Source organism: Vigna unguiculata, chromosome 9 (assembly GCF_037176805.1).
Source record: "Vigna unguiculata cultivar grain cowpea cultivar isolate G323 ecotype 2 chromosome 9, ASM3717680v1, whole genome shotgun sequence".
Lineage (NCBI taxonomy): Eukaryota > Viridiplantae > Streptophyta > Magnoliopsida > Fabales > Fabaceae > Vigna > Vigna unguiculata.
Genome location: NC_140800.1, coordinates 14,593,624 through 14,611,256, shown reverse-complemented (window position 1 = coordinate 14,611,256; position 17,633 = coordinate 14,593,624). Strand labels below are relative to the sequence as shown.

The following is a 17,633-nucleotide window of genomic DNA, read 5'->3' as shown; positions in this document are numbered from 1 at the left end:
GTTAATACATAATTAAGTTGACTTTAGGCCAGTGTCGAATTGACTTCACTTTTTATCTATGCTGACTTGGCTCGACTAATAGTTTGATCGACCCAACTCAATATTTGGTCCAAATCGACCTAGCTTGAGCTTTAAGCTCAGGTTGACTCAATTGAGTCTTCAGTTAAATCGATTCAACTGACTTTTGTGAAGAGAGTGACAATGAAAAGGTAAGAACTTCTTTTATTTTATTTATTTGAAATATCTTTTGAAATTTCTTAAATTTAAATTTATTTTTAATCATTTTATCCAAACAAGACATTTTAATGTGAAAAATTTTAAATTTTTTTAAAAAAAATTATCCTTTTAAATTGCACAATCCAAACACCATGTAGAAATGAGAGTGGAGACTAGGAATGGAGAATGGGTCTAGACATAAGAGACATAGGAAACTACAATATAGTATTCTTAGCCAAACAGAAGTGGAGATTAGGAATGGAGGGTCATGGCCTTTGGAAAGAGGTACTTGAATCAAAATATGGGTCATGGAGAAATCTTGATGAAACTAACATTTCTAGGAATGCCTCTAGGTGGTGGAAAGACATCCAAAAAACCTGTGATAATTCTGAGTAAGGGACATGGTTTGATAAGTGTATTGGGTGGGTAATAGGATAAGGGAAAAAAGTAAAGTTCTTGGAAGACAAATGGGTAGGGGATGAATCTCTCAACAATAGGTTTCCTAGGCTCTATTTTATATCAGAGAGTAAAGAAAGATATATAAAGGAGGTGGGTCATTAGGAAGGAAGCTTATGGATTTGGACCTATATTGGAGGAGAGAAAGACTCATTTGAGAGGCAACTTTAAAGGAACAACTCCTTTGGTTAATAAATAATCAAAGCTTTAGAAAGGGGTGGTCGGATACATGAAATTCGAAGGAAGGTGATGATGGTGTATTTTTCGTCAAGTCTATCTATAATAAGCTGCAAGGAAACTCTGCAGAGGAAAAGAACAAAGTATTTGAAATGTTGTGGAACACAAAGGTAATCCTGAATGCACAATTATTAGGATGAAGGATATCATTGGATAGACTACCAACGAAGGATAAATTAATTGAGAGAGAGGTCCAAGTACAACGTAGCTTATGTGAGTTGTGTTTAGCAAGCGATGAGAGTGTAGAACACTTATTCTTCTCCTGTAAAGTATTCCAAAAGGTCTGGAACATGTGTGATAATCGATTTGGGGGGCGGGGGGAGGGGGGGGGGGGGGGAGCTTGGTGCACCATATTGAAGTTAGGGTGAATTCCAAACACTTTTATATTACTAACATTAATATTAGACAAAACTCTATGTGGAAAGATAGGACTGGAGTAATCTTCAAACAAAGAAAAGTTTATTCTAAATAAATTTTTAGTCTTTCTCAACTAACAACTTGGCTTGAATAAAACATAAAATTCTTTCAGTAAAATTTTCATATAATGATTTGTATCTTTCTCCTTTATATGCTTAAAATCTATGTGATATGATAACACTACGTTTCTAAGTTTGACAAGTGAGTAAAGTGTATGATCTTTTTAACAATGACCGGAGGGAGATAAAGTGGAATCATGAACAAATCTGGGATAAGCACAACCCGTCCCTCCCTCACTCTTTAGTTTCACATCCAGCACACTTTCAGACCAGAACTTGAGGATTTTAATCAATTTGGAATGGAATTCAGCCATGTTTATTTGGCTCTAGTTTTGCTTTTTCCGTCTTAATTTCTGGCTTTGGTTGTGTTTCACCTAAACAAGTTAAGCAAAGGTTCTGGTGGACTTTTGCTTCATTATTATACATGTATTATCATGGCCAATTCATTTGCCAAGGCTCATTTTTGCCTGGTATTGTTAGACAGGCCCGTAGAAGAGGTTGTCTTTGTTGCTTTTAGTTTCAGGTTTCTCTTCATTAAGGATCCTTCCTTACATGATTGACCTCTGTCTTTTTTGTTTTTGTGGCTATCTTACAGTAAGGTTTCCATGCCAATTTTTTACAGTACAGGTTATATATTTTTTATAAAAGCAAATTTTTACATCTTTTTGTTCATGTTATATATTTTTTATTAAAGGATTAGAGCATCTGTAAATACTCTTCTATAATTTATTTATTATTTGCTGATGAAAAGAAGCATGACATAAAAATATATTTTTATAGTTAACTTAGTTTGACGTATTTTATTAGCTAACTTAAATAAAATAAAAAAGAGACTAATTTTAACAATACACCTCTGTTTGAAGTACGTAATTAAAAGTTTCACTGGACTCTTTAAACCACTTTGAGTCTTTTGTGGACTTAACCGTTCGTTATACTAAATATAACCGATTTTTAAAGATTGAACTTCTCTTTAAAAATCGTCATAAATAAAAAAGTAACTTAAAAAATAGACTAAATCATACTATTCACTCATAAATACTCATTTTCAATTCCATTTAACTAAACTTCAGTAACGATCTTTTAGAACAAAAAACAATACACGTTACCTATTAATAATTAATAATATATAATATTTTGTTTATATTTTACTTTTATCGACCAAATTGTAATATAATTTCTTTTATATTTACTGAAAAACTGTGATATAGAATAAATGTATTAACGTTTATAACTATTTCAAAGAAGTCATTCAATTTTCCAAAATATGCCAACATTCAATTTTCCAAAATCCAAATTCTTTCCTGACTTTTCAATTTATTTTCTTGAAAATTAGAAAAAGCAAGGAAGTAAAGTCTGTTTTTCATTAAGAATGGCCAAATTCTCAACGTATAATCATTAAATAGGTCCAGTTTGAGAATTACAGTGGAAATAACTTTTTTGAAATGGATTTCTTCTGGGGAAAAAATCACAATTGAAAATTTTCTTTCCTGGAGTACTAGCACATTCTTTAAAAAAACTACTCATCCATTATTTTGAAATACTGCAGATGTTCTTTCATTTGTAATAAAAAAAAAAATCAATTAGAAAAGGACAATAAAACCGTTCTGATGAAACTTACCGAGAAGCACATCAATGATTTAAAATCAATAAATCATCACCCGTATCGGATTCACGCAAACTTAAATTATTATTAGCTGGATGAACTGAATCGTGTCCGGTGACTGGAAATAATGTTTTTTTGTTCAGTTTGAATATCAAGTTCAAACGAACAAAGCATTTCTGCAATAGTCACGACAGAAGTCCCCTCTCCCCGTTTTCTCATTTCATAGATTAACAAATAGCCCCAAACAAAAACGCAACATAGTATACTTTTTTTCAAGGTCTTAGGAGTTAGAATTACAACTTACTTTGCATTGGACATCACATTCATAATAACAAACCAAATAAATCTAATATGAAACTAGCGCCCGAAGAAAAGAATTTCCTTCAAAGAAAATTGTCACTATATCCTCAGCCACTAAAAAAATGCAAGAAAACTCCAGCAGCTGAAATGGGGAACTACGTGGGGTGCCACTCAAAAGGAGCTACGCCTGGGGGGTCTGTCCTCAGCAACATTCACCCTAATTGTCCTTCCGTCCAAAGTCTGAAATAACCAAACCACCATATCAGAAAATCATCCAGAAATAAACTGTAAAAGTAGTCAATTTGAAGCTAGAGGCAATTTCAAAAGCTCTACGTTTCAAGCTAATGCATGAAAGCATTGATAATTTAACAAAGAACTTGAGTAATACCTGCCCATCAAGAGCAGCAACAGCATCATTCATTTCTGACTCATCCGACATTGTCACAAAGCCAAAGCCACGTGAACGACCACTCTCCCTGTCATACACTACCCTAGCACTCAAAACCTTACCATGCTCGCTGAAAACTTGCTCCAACCTGGTGCCATCAACATCCCACGGCAAATTACCAACATAGACAGAAAAGGCAGGCTCAAAGTTACGACGAGGTCGGCGTTCAGGTTGAGCTCCTCTCGGAGAAGCCTTATTAACAGTCAACAATCTTCCATCATAATCCTGTCACACATAATATGAATAAGTTCAAACAACAACATACCAAAATTATTTAGAAATCCTTTTGCATCGGAAGACATGTAATATACATCACTTGGAAAACCTTCTTCGCACAAAGCAACAAGAAATGCGAGAAGAGCAAACTTAGAAAGGTTATGTAGCATTTGATTCAGGGAGTCTTCGGGTCATTGGCTAACAAATAAAAATATAACAAAAATAGTTGAATGGGAGTCCGAACTTCAGGATGTAACCATATATTTATAAAGAATTAAAATGACACAGGCACAAGCCACCTCATCTTTATCACACAAGTTATGCAGCCACAAAAGAAGTCTTGTTGCGCATAGAGGAAACAAAGACACTTTAAAGTGGTTATAATCATATCGTTGCTCTTTACCAATAGGGGTGCATGGAATGCTACAACAATCAGATATATAATATAATGCATATGGGTTTAATTCAAAATACTTCACACGGCCTCTTCAACAGGTAACACCAGCCATTCCTTTTTTATCCGTTATTCCAAGACACTTACACCATAGCAACAACCATATATATAAAAAACAATATTGAACGAAGAACTCAACAGAAAAACAAACCAAACATTTCAATCCCAAGCTGACTCATTTAACATCAGAATAAACAATAAAAAACAAGTGATACGAACTTACATAGCTATTGAATTTCTCCACAGCTTTCTCAGCTTCTTCAACAGTACTCATCGTCACAAATCCAAATCCACGACTCCGGTCAGTGTCCCTGGCATAAATCACCTAAAATTACAGAGAAACGGCAACCACACGCGTTCATTTCACTCTTAAACCCTAAATAACATTAACAGAAACCGAGAATGAAAATTGAGAGGGTAAACAAGCCTCTCTCTTTCGAACCTCGGCGATTTCCACGACTCCGGCTTGTTCGAATAGCATGGCCAATTTCTGGCTATCAACGTCGTAAGGCAAGTTACCGACGAAGAGTTTGGCCTCTTCAGGCGGTTCCACGAAACCCTCATCTTCCGTGCCTTCACCCTCGGGCTGCCAATCGAGGAGGCCACCCTCTTCTTGGTCTTCCTCTTGGGCCTGGAAGGTGGCAGTGTTGTCTCCTTGCTGGGCCCAATCGGAGGTTTGGGCGACGTGGGTGAGGACGGGGGAACGGTGGGTTCGTGCAGCGAGGGAGAGAGAGAGCGAGGGCGAGGAATTGAGGCATGAGAATTGGAGTGTGAGGGGTTTGGAAGGAGGTGAGAAAACGTGGGGTTTGGTTATGTTGTGGAAGAGCGAGGAGGGAGAAGAGAGGAGGCACGAATCGGCCATGGTGAGAGACTTGAACGCAGTGGCAGTGATAGACATGTAAGAAACGGTGAAGAAGAAGAAGCACAAGAGTGTGTGAGGATAAGAAAAACAGGGGAAGGGTTATGCTGTTTAAAATATCATACACAAGCCAAAACCTCATAAATCTAACACATTTGGGCTTTTTTTACATATGGGCCGCCAAAGTGGGAGAGTATTTTGTGTAGGACAAAAAAAGTATCAACCATTGATTTTTAAGTCATCTTATCAATAGTTATGAAACACTATTCCAAGAATTTTGAGAACACCCTCACTGTTAACCATGAATTTCCCACATCAATCTTCAGGTATGTGTTTCTTGTAATTATATGCTTTTGTTATATTGAAAACACGATTTATATGACACTTTAGTCTCTCTTAGTAATTATTTCTTGGTGGATTCTAGTTATCCAACACTACTTGTATATGTTCAACTATTATCATTCTATGTTAAGTAAGGTGTACAACAAAAATGACTTTTGGTAATGAAAAATAGGTTTTCATTTTACTATGTTTGCCTAAATTTACATTTGAAAAACATGTTCAAATAGTTAGTGCAATAATGGTTATACACAATTTCGTTAGAAGGACATTGAAATTGATTATAAAGATGAAAACACACTTAAACACGAAAATGATCATCATACTAGTGAAAATCTATACTTACCACGATAACATCTTCAACAAAGATGGATATTTTTCAAGATTCAAATTACAAATCTTATGCAATTTATATTTATATTAACTTCACTATGTTTAATTATCTTCTATTTTATTAGAGTATATATAATTAATTATTGTACTTTTACTTTAACTGGTCCAATATTTATTTGTATTTGATTTTTTAAATTGTGGAAAAAATTTATTAAAACATATTTAATAATGTTATTGATGTCACTTTATCATATCAAATAATAATAGATTAAATACAAATTCAAATTTATTAAAAATAACTATATAAATAATTTTAAAATCACAAGATACAATAATAGTAGCGGTATAGTATTCCAATTCAGACAAAGTAAAACAATAATAAAATAAATAGCATTATTATCAGAATATAAAATCCATATAAGTTTTAGTAATTACACATCTAAAGTGTTTTCCATCAATATTACGTAAACAACTGTCATTTTTATAAAAGTATTTTAAGAATAAAAAAATGTAAATAAACACTTAGTTACATTAAAGTTACTTTCAACAAACCTGAGTTTGTAAAATTAAGTTGAACCAAACTTAAATTTTTTTAACTATAGGCCAAAAACTACACATTAGTGTGCATCAATAAATAATACGAAAATGATATTCCAACATAATTTTTGAACTCATTTTTTACATGGCTGACGTGGCTGACTTTTTTTTATTTTTAAAATTTATTTTTTAAATGAAACTTAAGTGATGTGCACATGCCTGGAAGTTACCCTGAAACTTTTTTTTAGTAAAATGAAATGAGACGGGGAGAGAGAAAGGGGAGAAAGTGTTGTTTGTGCGACAGAGAAAGAAAGGTGTAATCAAACGGAGAGAGATCAACGTCTGGATAAACTCCAGTTGTTAGAGAAAGGGAGAAAGAGAGAGATCAAAAGCCGTAGAAGAAGACGTTTGTGGTTGCCGGAGAACAGAGGTGTGGGTAGAAGTCATCGACGACGACGTTTTCACAGTTAATCAAAGAAGACGACCACTAGGGCTTCCAAAAATCCAACACCTCCGGCAAACAATCGCTCCCAGAGGTGGGGAGTTCTCTCAAATTATATGGGGAGTGCTGACAAAGATTTTGGCATTCCGATTTTCAAATAAAAAATGAAACACCCACCATAAGTTGCACAACACCGTGACCTCACATTCATGGAAATGAAATTAAATTAAAGTTACAGTGGGCTCAAAAATCTTTTATCTTCCTTGCTTGGAGGCATTTCCAAATAAATAAAAACAAACAACCGCTCGCAGATGTGGGGTATTCTCTCAAATTATATGGGGAGTGCTGGCAAAGATTTTGGTATTCAGATTTTGAAATAAAAAATGTAACACCCACCAAAAGGTGCACAACATCATCACCTAACATTCATGGAAATGAAATTAAATTAAAGTTAAAGTAGGCTAAAAAATCCTTTATCTTCCTTTCTTGGAGGCATTTCCAAATAAATAAAACAAGCAATCGCTCCCAGAGGTGGGGAGTGCTCTCATATTACATGTGGATTCATGGCAAAGATTTTGGTATTCAGATTTTGAAATAAAAAATGGAACACCCACCAAAAGGTGCACAACATCATCACCTCACATTCATGGAAATGAAATTAAATTAAAGTTACAGTGGGCTCAAAAATCCTTTATCTTCCTTGGAGGCATTTCCAAATAAATAAAACAAACAACCGCTCCTAGAGGTGGGTAGTGCTCTCATATTACATGTGGAGTCATGGCAAAAATTTTGGTATTCAGATTTTGAAATAAAAAATGGAACACCCACCCTAAGGTGCACAACATCATCACCTCACATTCATGGAAATGAAATTAAATTAAAGTGACAAAGGGCTAAAAAATGCTTCTTCTTCCTTGATTGGAGGCATTTCCAAATAAATAAAAACAAACAACCGCTCCCAGAAGTGGGGAGTTCTCTCAAATTATATGGGAAGTGTTGGCAAAGATTTTGGTATTCAGATTTTGAAATAAAAAATGGAACACCCACCATAAGGTGCACAGCATCATCACCTCACATTCATGGAAATGAAATTAAATTAAAGTGACAAAGGGCTCAAAAATGTTTCATGATTGGAGGTATTTCAAAATAAATAAAACAAACAACCGCTCCTAGAGGTGGGGAGTGCTCTCATATTACATGGGGAGTCATGGAAAAAATTTTGGTATTCAGATTTTGAAGTAAAAAATGGAACACCCACTTTGTCACTTTAATTTAATTTCATTTCCATGAATGTGAGGTGATGATGTTGTGCACTTTAGGGTGGGTGTTCCATTTTTTTTTTCAAAATCTGAATACCAAAATCTTTGCCATAACTCCCCATGTAATATGAGAGCACTCCACACCACTGGTAGCGGTTGTTTGTTTTATTTATTTGGAAATGCCTCCAAGCAAGGAAGATAAAAGATTTTTGAGCCCATTGTAACTTTAATTTAATTTCATTTCATTTCCATGAATGTGAGGTCATGATGTTGTGCACCTTATGGTGGGTGTTCCATTTTTTATTTGAAAATCGGAATGCCAAAATCTTTGCTAGCACTTCCCATATAATTTGACAGAACTCCCCACCTCTGGGAGCGATTGTTTGCCGGAGGTGTTGGATTTTTGGAAGCCTAGTGGCTGTCTTCTTTGATTAACTGTGGAAACGTCACCGTCGATGACTTCTAGTCACACCTCTGTTCTCCGGCAACCACAAACGTCTTCTTCTATGGCTTTTGATCTCTCTCTTTCTTCATTTTTCTAACAACTGGAGTTTACCCAGGCGTTGCTCTCTCCGTTTGATTACGCCTTTCTCTCTGTCGCACAAACAACACTTTCTCCCCTTTCTCTCTCCCCGTCTCATTTCATTTTGCCAAAAAGAAGTTTGAGGGTAACTTCCAGGCACGTGTACGTCACTTAAGTTTCATTTTTAAAAAAAAATAAAAAAATAAAAAAAGTCAGGCACGTCAACCATGTCAAAATTGAGTTCAAAAATTATATTGAAATATCATTTTCGTAAATAATATGTACAAATAAAAATAGGTAATCCTATACTTTTCTTATGTACAAGAGGGACAATATCACCTACTATGAAATGGAAATGATGCATATAAAAATAAAAAAGAACACAAAAAAAAAAAAGTTAAATGAAACGTGAGAAATTGTGTATTACAAGAGTAAGAGAAATGTTGAACAGACTACGTTGAAACAGTACATTGGATTTATTGCATCTTTCTTAGGTTAGAGGTAATATTATCCAATATGGGTTGTTGAGATTTCAAGACTAATTAATGTCCTCAACATGTTTTCTGTTCAATGGAAAAACATCCTCAGTGTTGTTTTAACTTCAACAGAAGTTCTGACCAGAACAGATTCACATTAACAGGATATTGTCAAATGAGTGGATGCAGCCTTGGATAACCAATGAACGCTAGTTTGGTTGTTTAAGGGGAAACCAAGCACACCCCAAGTCACTGGAATCATCTACAGTTGGATCAAAATCAACCCAGTTCATGTAGCAGGAAGTAGCAACTGCTTCCTTAACTGCTCAAGGACTTCGTTCCAGAATGGTTGGCAACTGGTGAGCATGGTGAAAGGAAGAAAAGTTACAGATGTTATAAAGAATAAGACCATATCACATCACTGGTTACAGATGTTACATAAATATTTACAACTCCATTTTTTTTTTCTTAAAGCTCTATGCTGACTTGATTTTCTTCAGATACAATCCTTATTTGTGATAAAAAGAAAACGAATATTTAATAGGCGGCCAAGATTAAAGACACAGGAATCCACTGAAAAGTTCAGATAAATACTAAAGAAAACGTATTGCTTCTGTATGAACAAAATCGTTACACATCACTGTTACAGAGGTTACATAAATATTTACAACTCCATTTTTTTATTCTTAAAGCAAAAATATTCCATTCATGGTTGGTTTGGTTTAGGTGAATAAAAAAATGGCTCTCAAGAGGAATCGGGTTACATTTACTTATGACTTTATATAGCCACCTCAGTATACAAATTCTATATCCCTTGAATTGCCTTCACCATCAAGCATAAACGACAATAATCCATCTTCAGGGTTGTAGGAAAACTCCTCCTCCTTCATGTCCACAACACAACGCTTTGGTTTAACGTTGGAGTAGGCTCCAAAACGGCCACCACCTCTGCCTTTGACTTTTATTATGCACTGTGCAACATCCATGTTGCAGTCCAAGGTTTCTACTGCTCCTCCCGAATTATACATGTCAAGCAATCCTATTGGTGCAAAGTGCACATCATGACCCAACACCTGTTTAGACACACATGAACACTCTTTCTCATTAGAGACTTGGTTAAGATGGTTTTTCACAAAAATGTAGATTGCAAAGTAGGTCTATTGAGTACTGACCCTTATTGGAGATACTGTATATATTTCACATTGAAGTGTATCCAGGGACACTTCAAGTTTTCCTCTCAGAGAAACCATGGAAAGCAAGCCTGAAGTATTGTACAGTAGTTAGTTTTGGCATTTCTAGAGGAATGAATGTGTGTTAGGTTCTAAAAGGAAATGAAATGTGATTAGTTGATGCAGGATTTTTCACCTGTATTGAAGGCATATACTATGAAATTTCCACTCCAATTTTCTCCTGCAACTTCTTCAAGAAATTCAACGTCAATGGGCCTCACTTTCCCTGAAATGGTTATGTGCAAAGGTGCGGCTTCCAGCGTTTTCAGTGGCCAGCTTCCTGCTCCTTGGCAATTGAAGACGCCTACCACCCCGGTCAGTGCATTCAAATTCCAAATTTTCAGCAAACTGCAAAATAGTGAGAAGGGATATTCGTGCTCACTGTTCAGTAAAGAGTGAAAGCGAAGCAGAAAATTCTGGCCATTCTTAAGAGACAGATAGTAACATGTTACATGTTACTTACCTCTTACCATCCATCACGGGGTCTTCAAATAAACAATCTCGAGTAGGACGGCCAGCAAACCTTGCTCTCAAGACGGATCCATTAGGTAGCACTAGCTTTTTGAGGATTTTAAAATCATGATTGCCAGGTTTGTCACTGTAATGCAACAAATTTGATAAATATTTTTTTTCAAACTTTTTATATGATTAAGAAATTGTTTTCAAATGGGAACCAAGACTTTAATCTGATTTGGTGCCTTACCTTACATATACTGCACAACCACCAATTGCTCTTGCAGCAGCATGGAACTCCGCTGTCTCGTGCTTGCTCTGAAATAGAATCATTAATTAATCATATCAAGCGAGTCGTTAATATGTCCATACATGAAACATTTGGACAAGCAATGAGACAGGAATATTACATGGAACATGTCCCAGTCTGGCACAAATATCTCTCCCAGAAGAAGGCTGTTAAACGCGACAGAGGCAACGTGTAAGGTTTGATATGTTGGTTCTCTTGGCATGAAATCCTCAGATGCTCTTGCTGTTGCACTCTTCTTTGAACTGAAAATTGTGAATGTAAAATAACTAGTCAGAAAAGGGATTCAAACAAGATTTTGGATTGTACTTGCCTCTAATTAGATAGGCTGCAAACCTGTATATTGAATCAGAGTTGTGACACATGCAGCAAATGAGGTTGTTATCCTTAAAGTTCCTTGTTACGGACTGCTCTAATGCTTCTTGATACCGTTTGGTTAATGAAACACGACCACCGTACCCAGAACCCAACGTTTCTATCAAATTTTGGACGTCTACTTTGACTCCATCCACACCACAGCTGACAAGGTAACTGTGGTAGTCATTGTAGAAGTCATAGAGATTTTCTGGGTCAATGATTCCAACTCCATATTTTTCCAGGCTGTCCATGGCTATATCTCTAAGGTTCCCTGTGGCACCAGGTGACTGAATTGGATATGCAAGCTTTGGATTATATTTCTTCATTGTATCTGATGATGGGAGTACACCTCCCCAATAACCAGCTAAAGCATGCCACATGTAAACGTATCTAAAGAGTGCACAATTATATTCATGGTCAGTTTCTTAAGTATCAATGTAGTCATAGCATGGTATATTTATGGGATCAGACAGCTTACTTTACATTCATATTATGTTTGATATAGTCAACAAAATCGTGGAGATTGCTGCAAGAATTGTCAGAGTCGGCATTGATGAACTTTTTGTTTTCTCTGATGTCAGCTAGTCTAGTTGCGAACCTAACAGTTCAAAAAAGATGTGAACAAATGACTAAGAAAATGGAGAAGAAAAACATGCGGCCTCGACTGAAAAGAGAACTTACTGGGTTCCCTCTATCACTGGTTCACCTTCTTTGTGAAACGTATTGAGGATCTCTTGCCATCCATCATCAATGATGATAAACTTTGGCGAACAACCTCCATTTGAGAAACTGTTTGATAAAAGGTAAAATCGGCAGTCATTGATATCTCCAAAATTTGCTGGCTATCTATCAATAGGTGTACTTAGTTAAAAAAGTAGTATGTATCTATTTATGTATGTATATACATACCTTTGAAGGCCCTCTTTTATTCCTTGTGGACTCACTGCAGTGTAAAAAGCATCCCAAGTGCACCATCCAAACCAGTCAAGATGTGCAGGGATCCTCTTGTTTTCAAGATGACAGAAAGTCTCTTTGTGTTTCTCCAATATCCTATGTGATTATAAATAGAAAATTAACATTTCCTGACTTCTAAGCAAATAAGCAGATAGAGACTTAGGTCATTCTAGAACAAGAAGCATACTTGATTGAATCCCTGATTAACTCAAATGGATTGTCCCCTGAATTTACAAGTACTGCTTCTAGTGATTGGGAAGTTTGAACATGGGCATCTCCTGCAGCATTAAAAATCTAAAGTCATACTCATTACTTTTAAATAGCAGAGCTGAGGATGATAATAACGGGAAGGAAATGAAATAGTGAAAACTGAAGTAATTACCACTTTCGATGCAAAACTGGAGCTGATTCGATTGAGTTCCTTGTAAAGTTGCGCGAAACTGGCCATCCAAAACAGGCAAGAAGAGAATGTAGCAAGTGTTATCTGTAGCTAGCTCTTCACAGTCAGAAGAAAACTCATCCTCAAGTGCAGATTCTTCATTTGCTTGAAGGAGCAGCAATTGAGTTTCCATTGGAACATCACTGGCAGATAACCCTAGACGCGGTATCATCCACCAGATTTTGACTCTAAACAAAGATAGCAACTTATATCCCCTGCATTTTTTGTTTTGTTTTCCACAGTAAGTTGGTAAGCAACTCTCAGAGTTTGGTGCAGATTTTTCATGTATTAACTAATAACACACAATCATAATCTATCAGAATTTATTAACAAACAATCAGAACTAAATTACCAAAAAGAAAAAGAAAAAAGCCAACAAATTTTATACACGAATATAATCCCTTCTGATAAATTTTAGACTTGACTAGTTTATAAAATTAGGAAAATCAATAACACTTAACGAGGTGTATAACATGTGAACATAATCATAGACGTTTGATACAAACCTAGAAGCTTCTGGTGAAGGTGAGAAAGCCAAGCAAATAAAAAGGCGAATGAAATCAGAGACTCACTGAAGAATTCCAAGATCAAAAACATGACGAGAACTTGAAACGGTTGAAGTTGCACCCAAGAACGCGGACTCTGTTCCAACCGGAGAAACAAGAACGTTTCCGGGGACATGGGACAAAACGGTCCTGCCCCTCACCGTAAGAAACCCGTCCTTCACCGTTGGCGCCGCCGTGACAGTCATATTGGCACACAAAGGTTAAAGAGGAGTGATAACTTGATCAGATAGCAGAAGCAGCAGAAAGTATGTGAAACAGAACGTAACTGCTAATGAGTTGAATGAATGAGGTTGGAATTTGAAGTAGCGAGGTTTGGCAACAATTTATAGTAAGTTGCAGAGTGGTAGTGTGTACGAAATTTTATCCATTTCAGACATCATATCATATGTTTGACAGAAAGGGACAGCTAAGGTCAGCCTGCGACAATGAATGAAATATTTTTGTTTTTTTTTTGAACGTCGAAAACTTTACAATTACCACAAGTTGCAACTGCAAGGTCGGTCCTTAACAACTCAGCTTTTGCCTAATCCGTGCCTCGTCAAGGATGAGTCAGCTTAATCTACAAAAACAAAATATGTTTTTAATATGTATAATTCAAGAACACTAATAATCTAGGAAGCTTCTACTCATATCCTAGAACCTATCTCACATCCCTACATCTCTAGATTTTACTACTTTTTGGATATCATGTAAGGTGAGTGCATTAATCTTTAAAATGATTATTCGTAATTTGTATATCTAAATTGATCATAATTATTTACTTGATAGAATAAGGTTATATTCTCTTGTTAACACAATTTTGAATTACTTATTAGTATTTTCCTTCTTTTATTGTTAATTTATATAAGTTTTATTGATGGTTCATGAAAATAATAATGTGTCTAATCAGAATTGTGCATTCTAAACAAGTTGTTAAAATCTTGTACTCTTTTAATATGAAATTGTGAATCAGGTAAACTTAATTTGGTCAGATGTTATGTCATCAATTAAAACTTTAATTTTTTGGGAATTCTTGTGTTGTGGTTTATCTATTGATTTGAATGTTCAAAATTGAAAAATAATTTTATACTCTATGTGTTATTAAGAATAATATTGATTATTTCTCTTATTTGTTTTCTATTCTTCTATTACTATGTAATTATATTTGCTATTACGAAAATAATAACATATTTTAACCTTTCCTAAAGTGTATTTTACTTTTATGATGACTTACATAATAATCTGAGTAAAATTTTTCAGTATTTCATTATCAAACTCTATTATCCTATAATAATATTCAACAAATAAGCGAGCTATGAGCAACTTTCCATACTTACATTGCATGTAAAAGAACATTGATGTTCTTGTATGTAGGACCAGTAACTACATTTTTAAGCCGTAATATGTGTGTTCTTCATGTATATTTTCTAGATAACTATGATATTAGTCAAATATTTCTTGGTGTGATAGAAAATCGTCAAATTATTCAATGGACAACCTCTGATTATGTTAACCTATCTTTTGGAATGCAATTATATGGCAAATCACTAACAAAATCACGTCAAAATTTGGAAACTCTACTTAGTGCAGCAAATGCCTTTTTTGGATACAATATGCGCCTGTTCTTCAGTTGTAATTTTTTAACAATTTACCACTTAGTACGCTTTTTATTAGTGTCATGAAATAACTTCAAATTATTCAATATATTTTCATATTCAAAGGTCATACATTGATGAAATAAAAGAAAAAAATGATGAAAGAGTTTTGAAATAAAATGTAGAAAAATAATTGCTTTCTCAAAAAGAGTAACAAAGGATAAAAGTGAAAAAGAGTTGTTTTTGAAATTATGCTCCTTTATTCTTTCTATATTTTTAATTCAAAAACTCAAAAGTCCTAAAGTTTTCCTACCTTTTCCTTGACCTCGTTACAACCTGTGAAAAGTCCTCATGATCTTTAATTGCATGTGTTTATGAAAGATGTGAGTATTAGAGTCTTGTTAAATATCATGTGTAACACCGCACTTTTGGGATGTCACGGAAGGTTAGAAAATGAACGCATTTGATGGAAAATGGATTATCATTGAAAATGAACTAATAAAAAAACAATTAATTTGATTTAAATTCCATAGTTCAAAACGTGAATTTGTCTAAAAAAATCAAATATGAATTTTGAACAAAAGAAAATTACATAGTCTTCAGTATTTAATTTAAAACAACTAAATAAATTATAAGAACTCCTAAGTTCACCCCAACCTCTTGATAGAGGCCGTACCCCACCAAATTAAAATAATTAAATGCAATATGTGAAAGTTGAACCAAGTCGTCTCCCAACGACCAATATTTTTGTCCAAAGCTTCAATTTCCAGATGAACACAACACTATAACACAAGTGGGGGGGGGGTTGGCAGATTCTGTTTCAACACAAAATTTAATTCGCAATGCAGAAAAATTGAACAGTTATATAAAAGCGCAATGATTCCTTGATTTAATTGAAAGTCCACCAATCACAGATTTCCAAATTACTTGTTCTATTCGGTTTTGCTCTCATGAACTCTAAGTTAATCAACTAAGTGAAAATTACCATGGATTCATTATGTCATTAAGCACAACAAATTTCAGGCAACTAACACCCACAAAAGTAAGCAACTTGTGACAGAACCCATAAACATTAAGAATGAATACGAGCCATTAATGTGCACAAAACACGAATTTGAGATTAAGCATGCATCAAAAATGCATTTTATCATGAAAATATAACCTGAAACATGCAAATCCGAATACAACCCAAAATAACCAACAATCTCATGGTTTCATTTCAATTTCATTAAGGAATCAATGCAAAAAGCTTAGCTAGACATGGAAATGGAGCATACAAGCCCTTCAGAACGAGATTCACAAAAACAGGGCATCAAACCCTAACTTACAAATTATTCAAACGCAAATTCAAGAGCAAAAGAGAGTTCTAAAGCTTAAATGGAATGAAAAACGTTGTTATGATATAAAAAAACTAAAAACCCCAACATGGGTGTTGTTTCAAATCAATACAATCCACAAAATGAGATACCCAAGCTACCAAATGAATTCAAAACGTAAATCCCACCACATTGGGTGCTGTCAAATGTGCATAAAAACGGTAAAAACTAGTACAAAAACGTGAAAAACGAAAAGAGCACCTCCATGGAGGTTGGAGAAGAAGAAGTGCAGCTGGTGTTGCATAATGACCTAAAATTCTCGTGGTCAAATCAATTTTGCCCCTACTATTTACAAAAATGTTACTATTGGGTGCAAAATTACAAAAATGCCACTACTAAGCCTCAAATGTTGGCCCATTCACTTAAATGATGTGGAAATGATATGGAAATGACGTGGCAACTCTCTTCATCTAAAGATTAATGTCTAAGCTCCAAAATTGCTTCACCCAAATACCTAAAAATAATTAAAAACGAAAATTAGGCCAAATAGTGTGAAATTAACCCAAATTTGGAACAGTGGCCCAATAAAGCCCAACATATGAAAACACACTAAAGATAAACAATTAAGCACTGAACAACTATCAAATGGGTACACAAAGGCTAGTGGAATGGAGAAAAATAATGACTCATCACTCTCGTCAATCTACTCCATGCCAAAAGCTTCTGCATTATCACCCGCTCCCTTATAATACACACGTTATACGATCATCGCACACACAACAAACACACAAACAAACAAATAGGGTTAAGCTAACCATAAATAATGATATATAAAAGAAATACAACAATAAAAATGATAAATAATACTCAACATCACATCCAAGTAAAATACTTAAATATTGTAATCACAATCAAATCTTTGGTTTGAACACACAACCCCAAACTCCAAACAACCATACCAAACCAAACAGACTATTACATTCATCAAGAATCCTTAATCATAATCAACCTTTGGTTTTCTACAGCCTCTTACCTCACAACAACATCTAGTTTCCTAGAAATAGACAATTCGAGTAGTCCCGCCATCGCAGCAAAGACAAATCTCCCTTATTCCTCAAGGACTTATGAGTAAAAACATCATTGCATCGCATGCCTAACACTATACTCAACAACGAACTGAATGTAAGGAGAAATATCTTTCTCCTCCCTACTACTTCACACAGGCGAGAGAGTTCAACACTCGTACCAATCCTATACCACTACT

The 17,633-nt window shown here is 34.9% G+C and overlaps 2 protein-coding genes across 2 annotated transcripts; both read right to left on the bottom strand.

Annotated features, from left to right (window-relative positions):
* Window positions 1-3,161: 3,161 nt before the first annotated feature.
* LOC114164637 (28 kDa ribonucleoprotein, chloroplastic) lies at window positions 3,162-5,380 on the bottom strand. The gene is made up of 4 exons (XM_028049375.2): window positions 4,849-5,380; window positions 4,630-4,731; window positions 3,677-3,961; window positions 3,162-3,528 (listed from the first exon to the last, which is right to left on the bottom strand). The coding sequence occupies exons 1-4, from the start codon at window positions 5,302-5,304 to the stop codon at window positions 3,460-3,462; spliced, it is 912 nt and encodes a 303-aa protein (XP_027905176.1). The 5' UTR covers window positions 5,305-5,380; the 3' UTR covers window positions 3,162-3,459.
* Window positions 5,381-9,763: 4,383 nt separating this feature from the next.
* LOC114195879 (putative galactinol--sucrose galactosyltransferase 2) lies at window positions 9,764-13,860 on the bottom strand. Its single transcript, XM_028086306.2, has 13 exons — window positions 13,486-13,860; window positions 12,857-13,128; window positions 12,662-12,752; window positions 12,430-12,570; window positions 12,202-12,309; window positions 11,999-12,118; window positions 11,500-11,910; window positions 11,267-11,408; window positions 11,107-11,174; window positions 10,867-11,001; window positions 10,540-10,751; window positions 10,347-10,435; window positions 9,764-10,247 (listed from the first exon to the last, which is right to left on the bottom strand). Exons 1-13 carry the CDS (start codon window positions 13,662-13,664, stop codon window positions 9,966-9,968), a joined length of 2,250 nt encoding a protein of 749 aa, XP_027942107.1. The 5' UTR covers window positions 13,665-13,860; the 3' UTR covers window positions 9,764-9,965.
* Window positions 13,861-17,633: the final 3,773 nt, after the last annotated feature.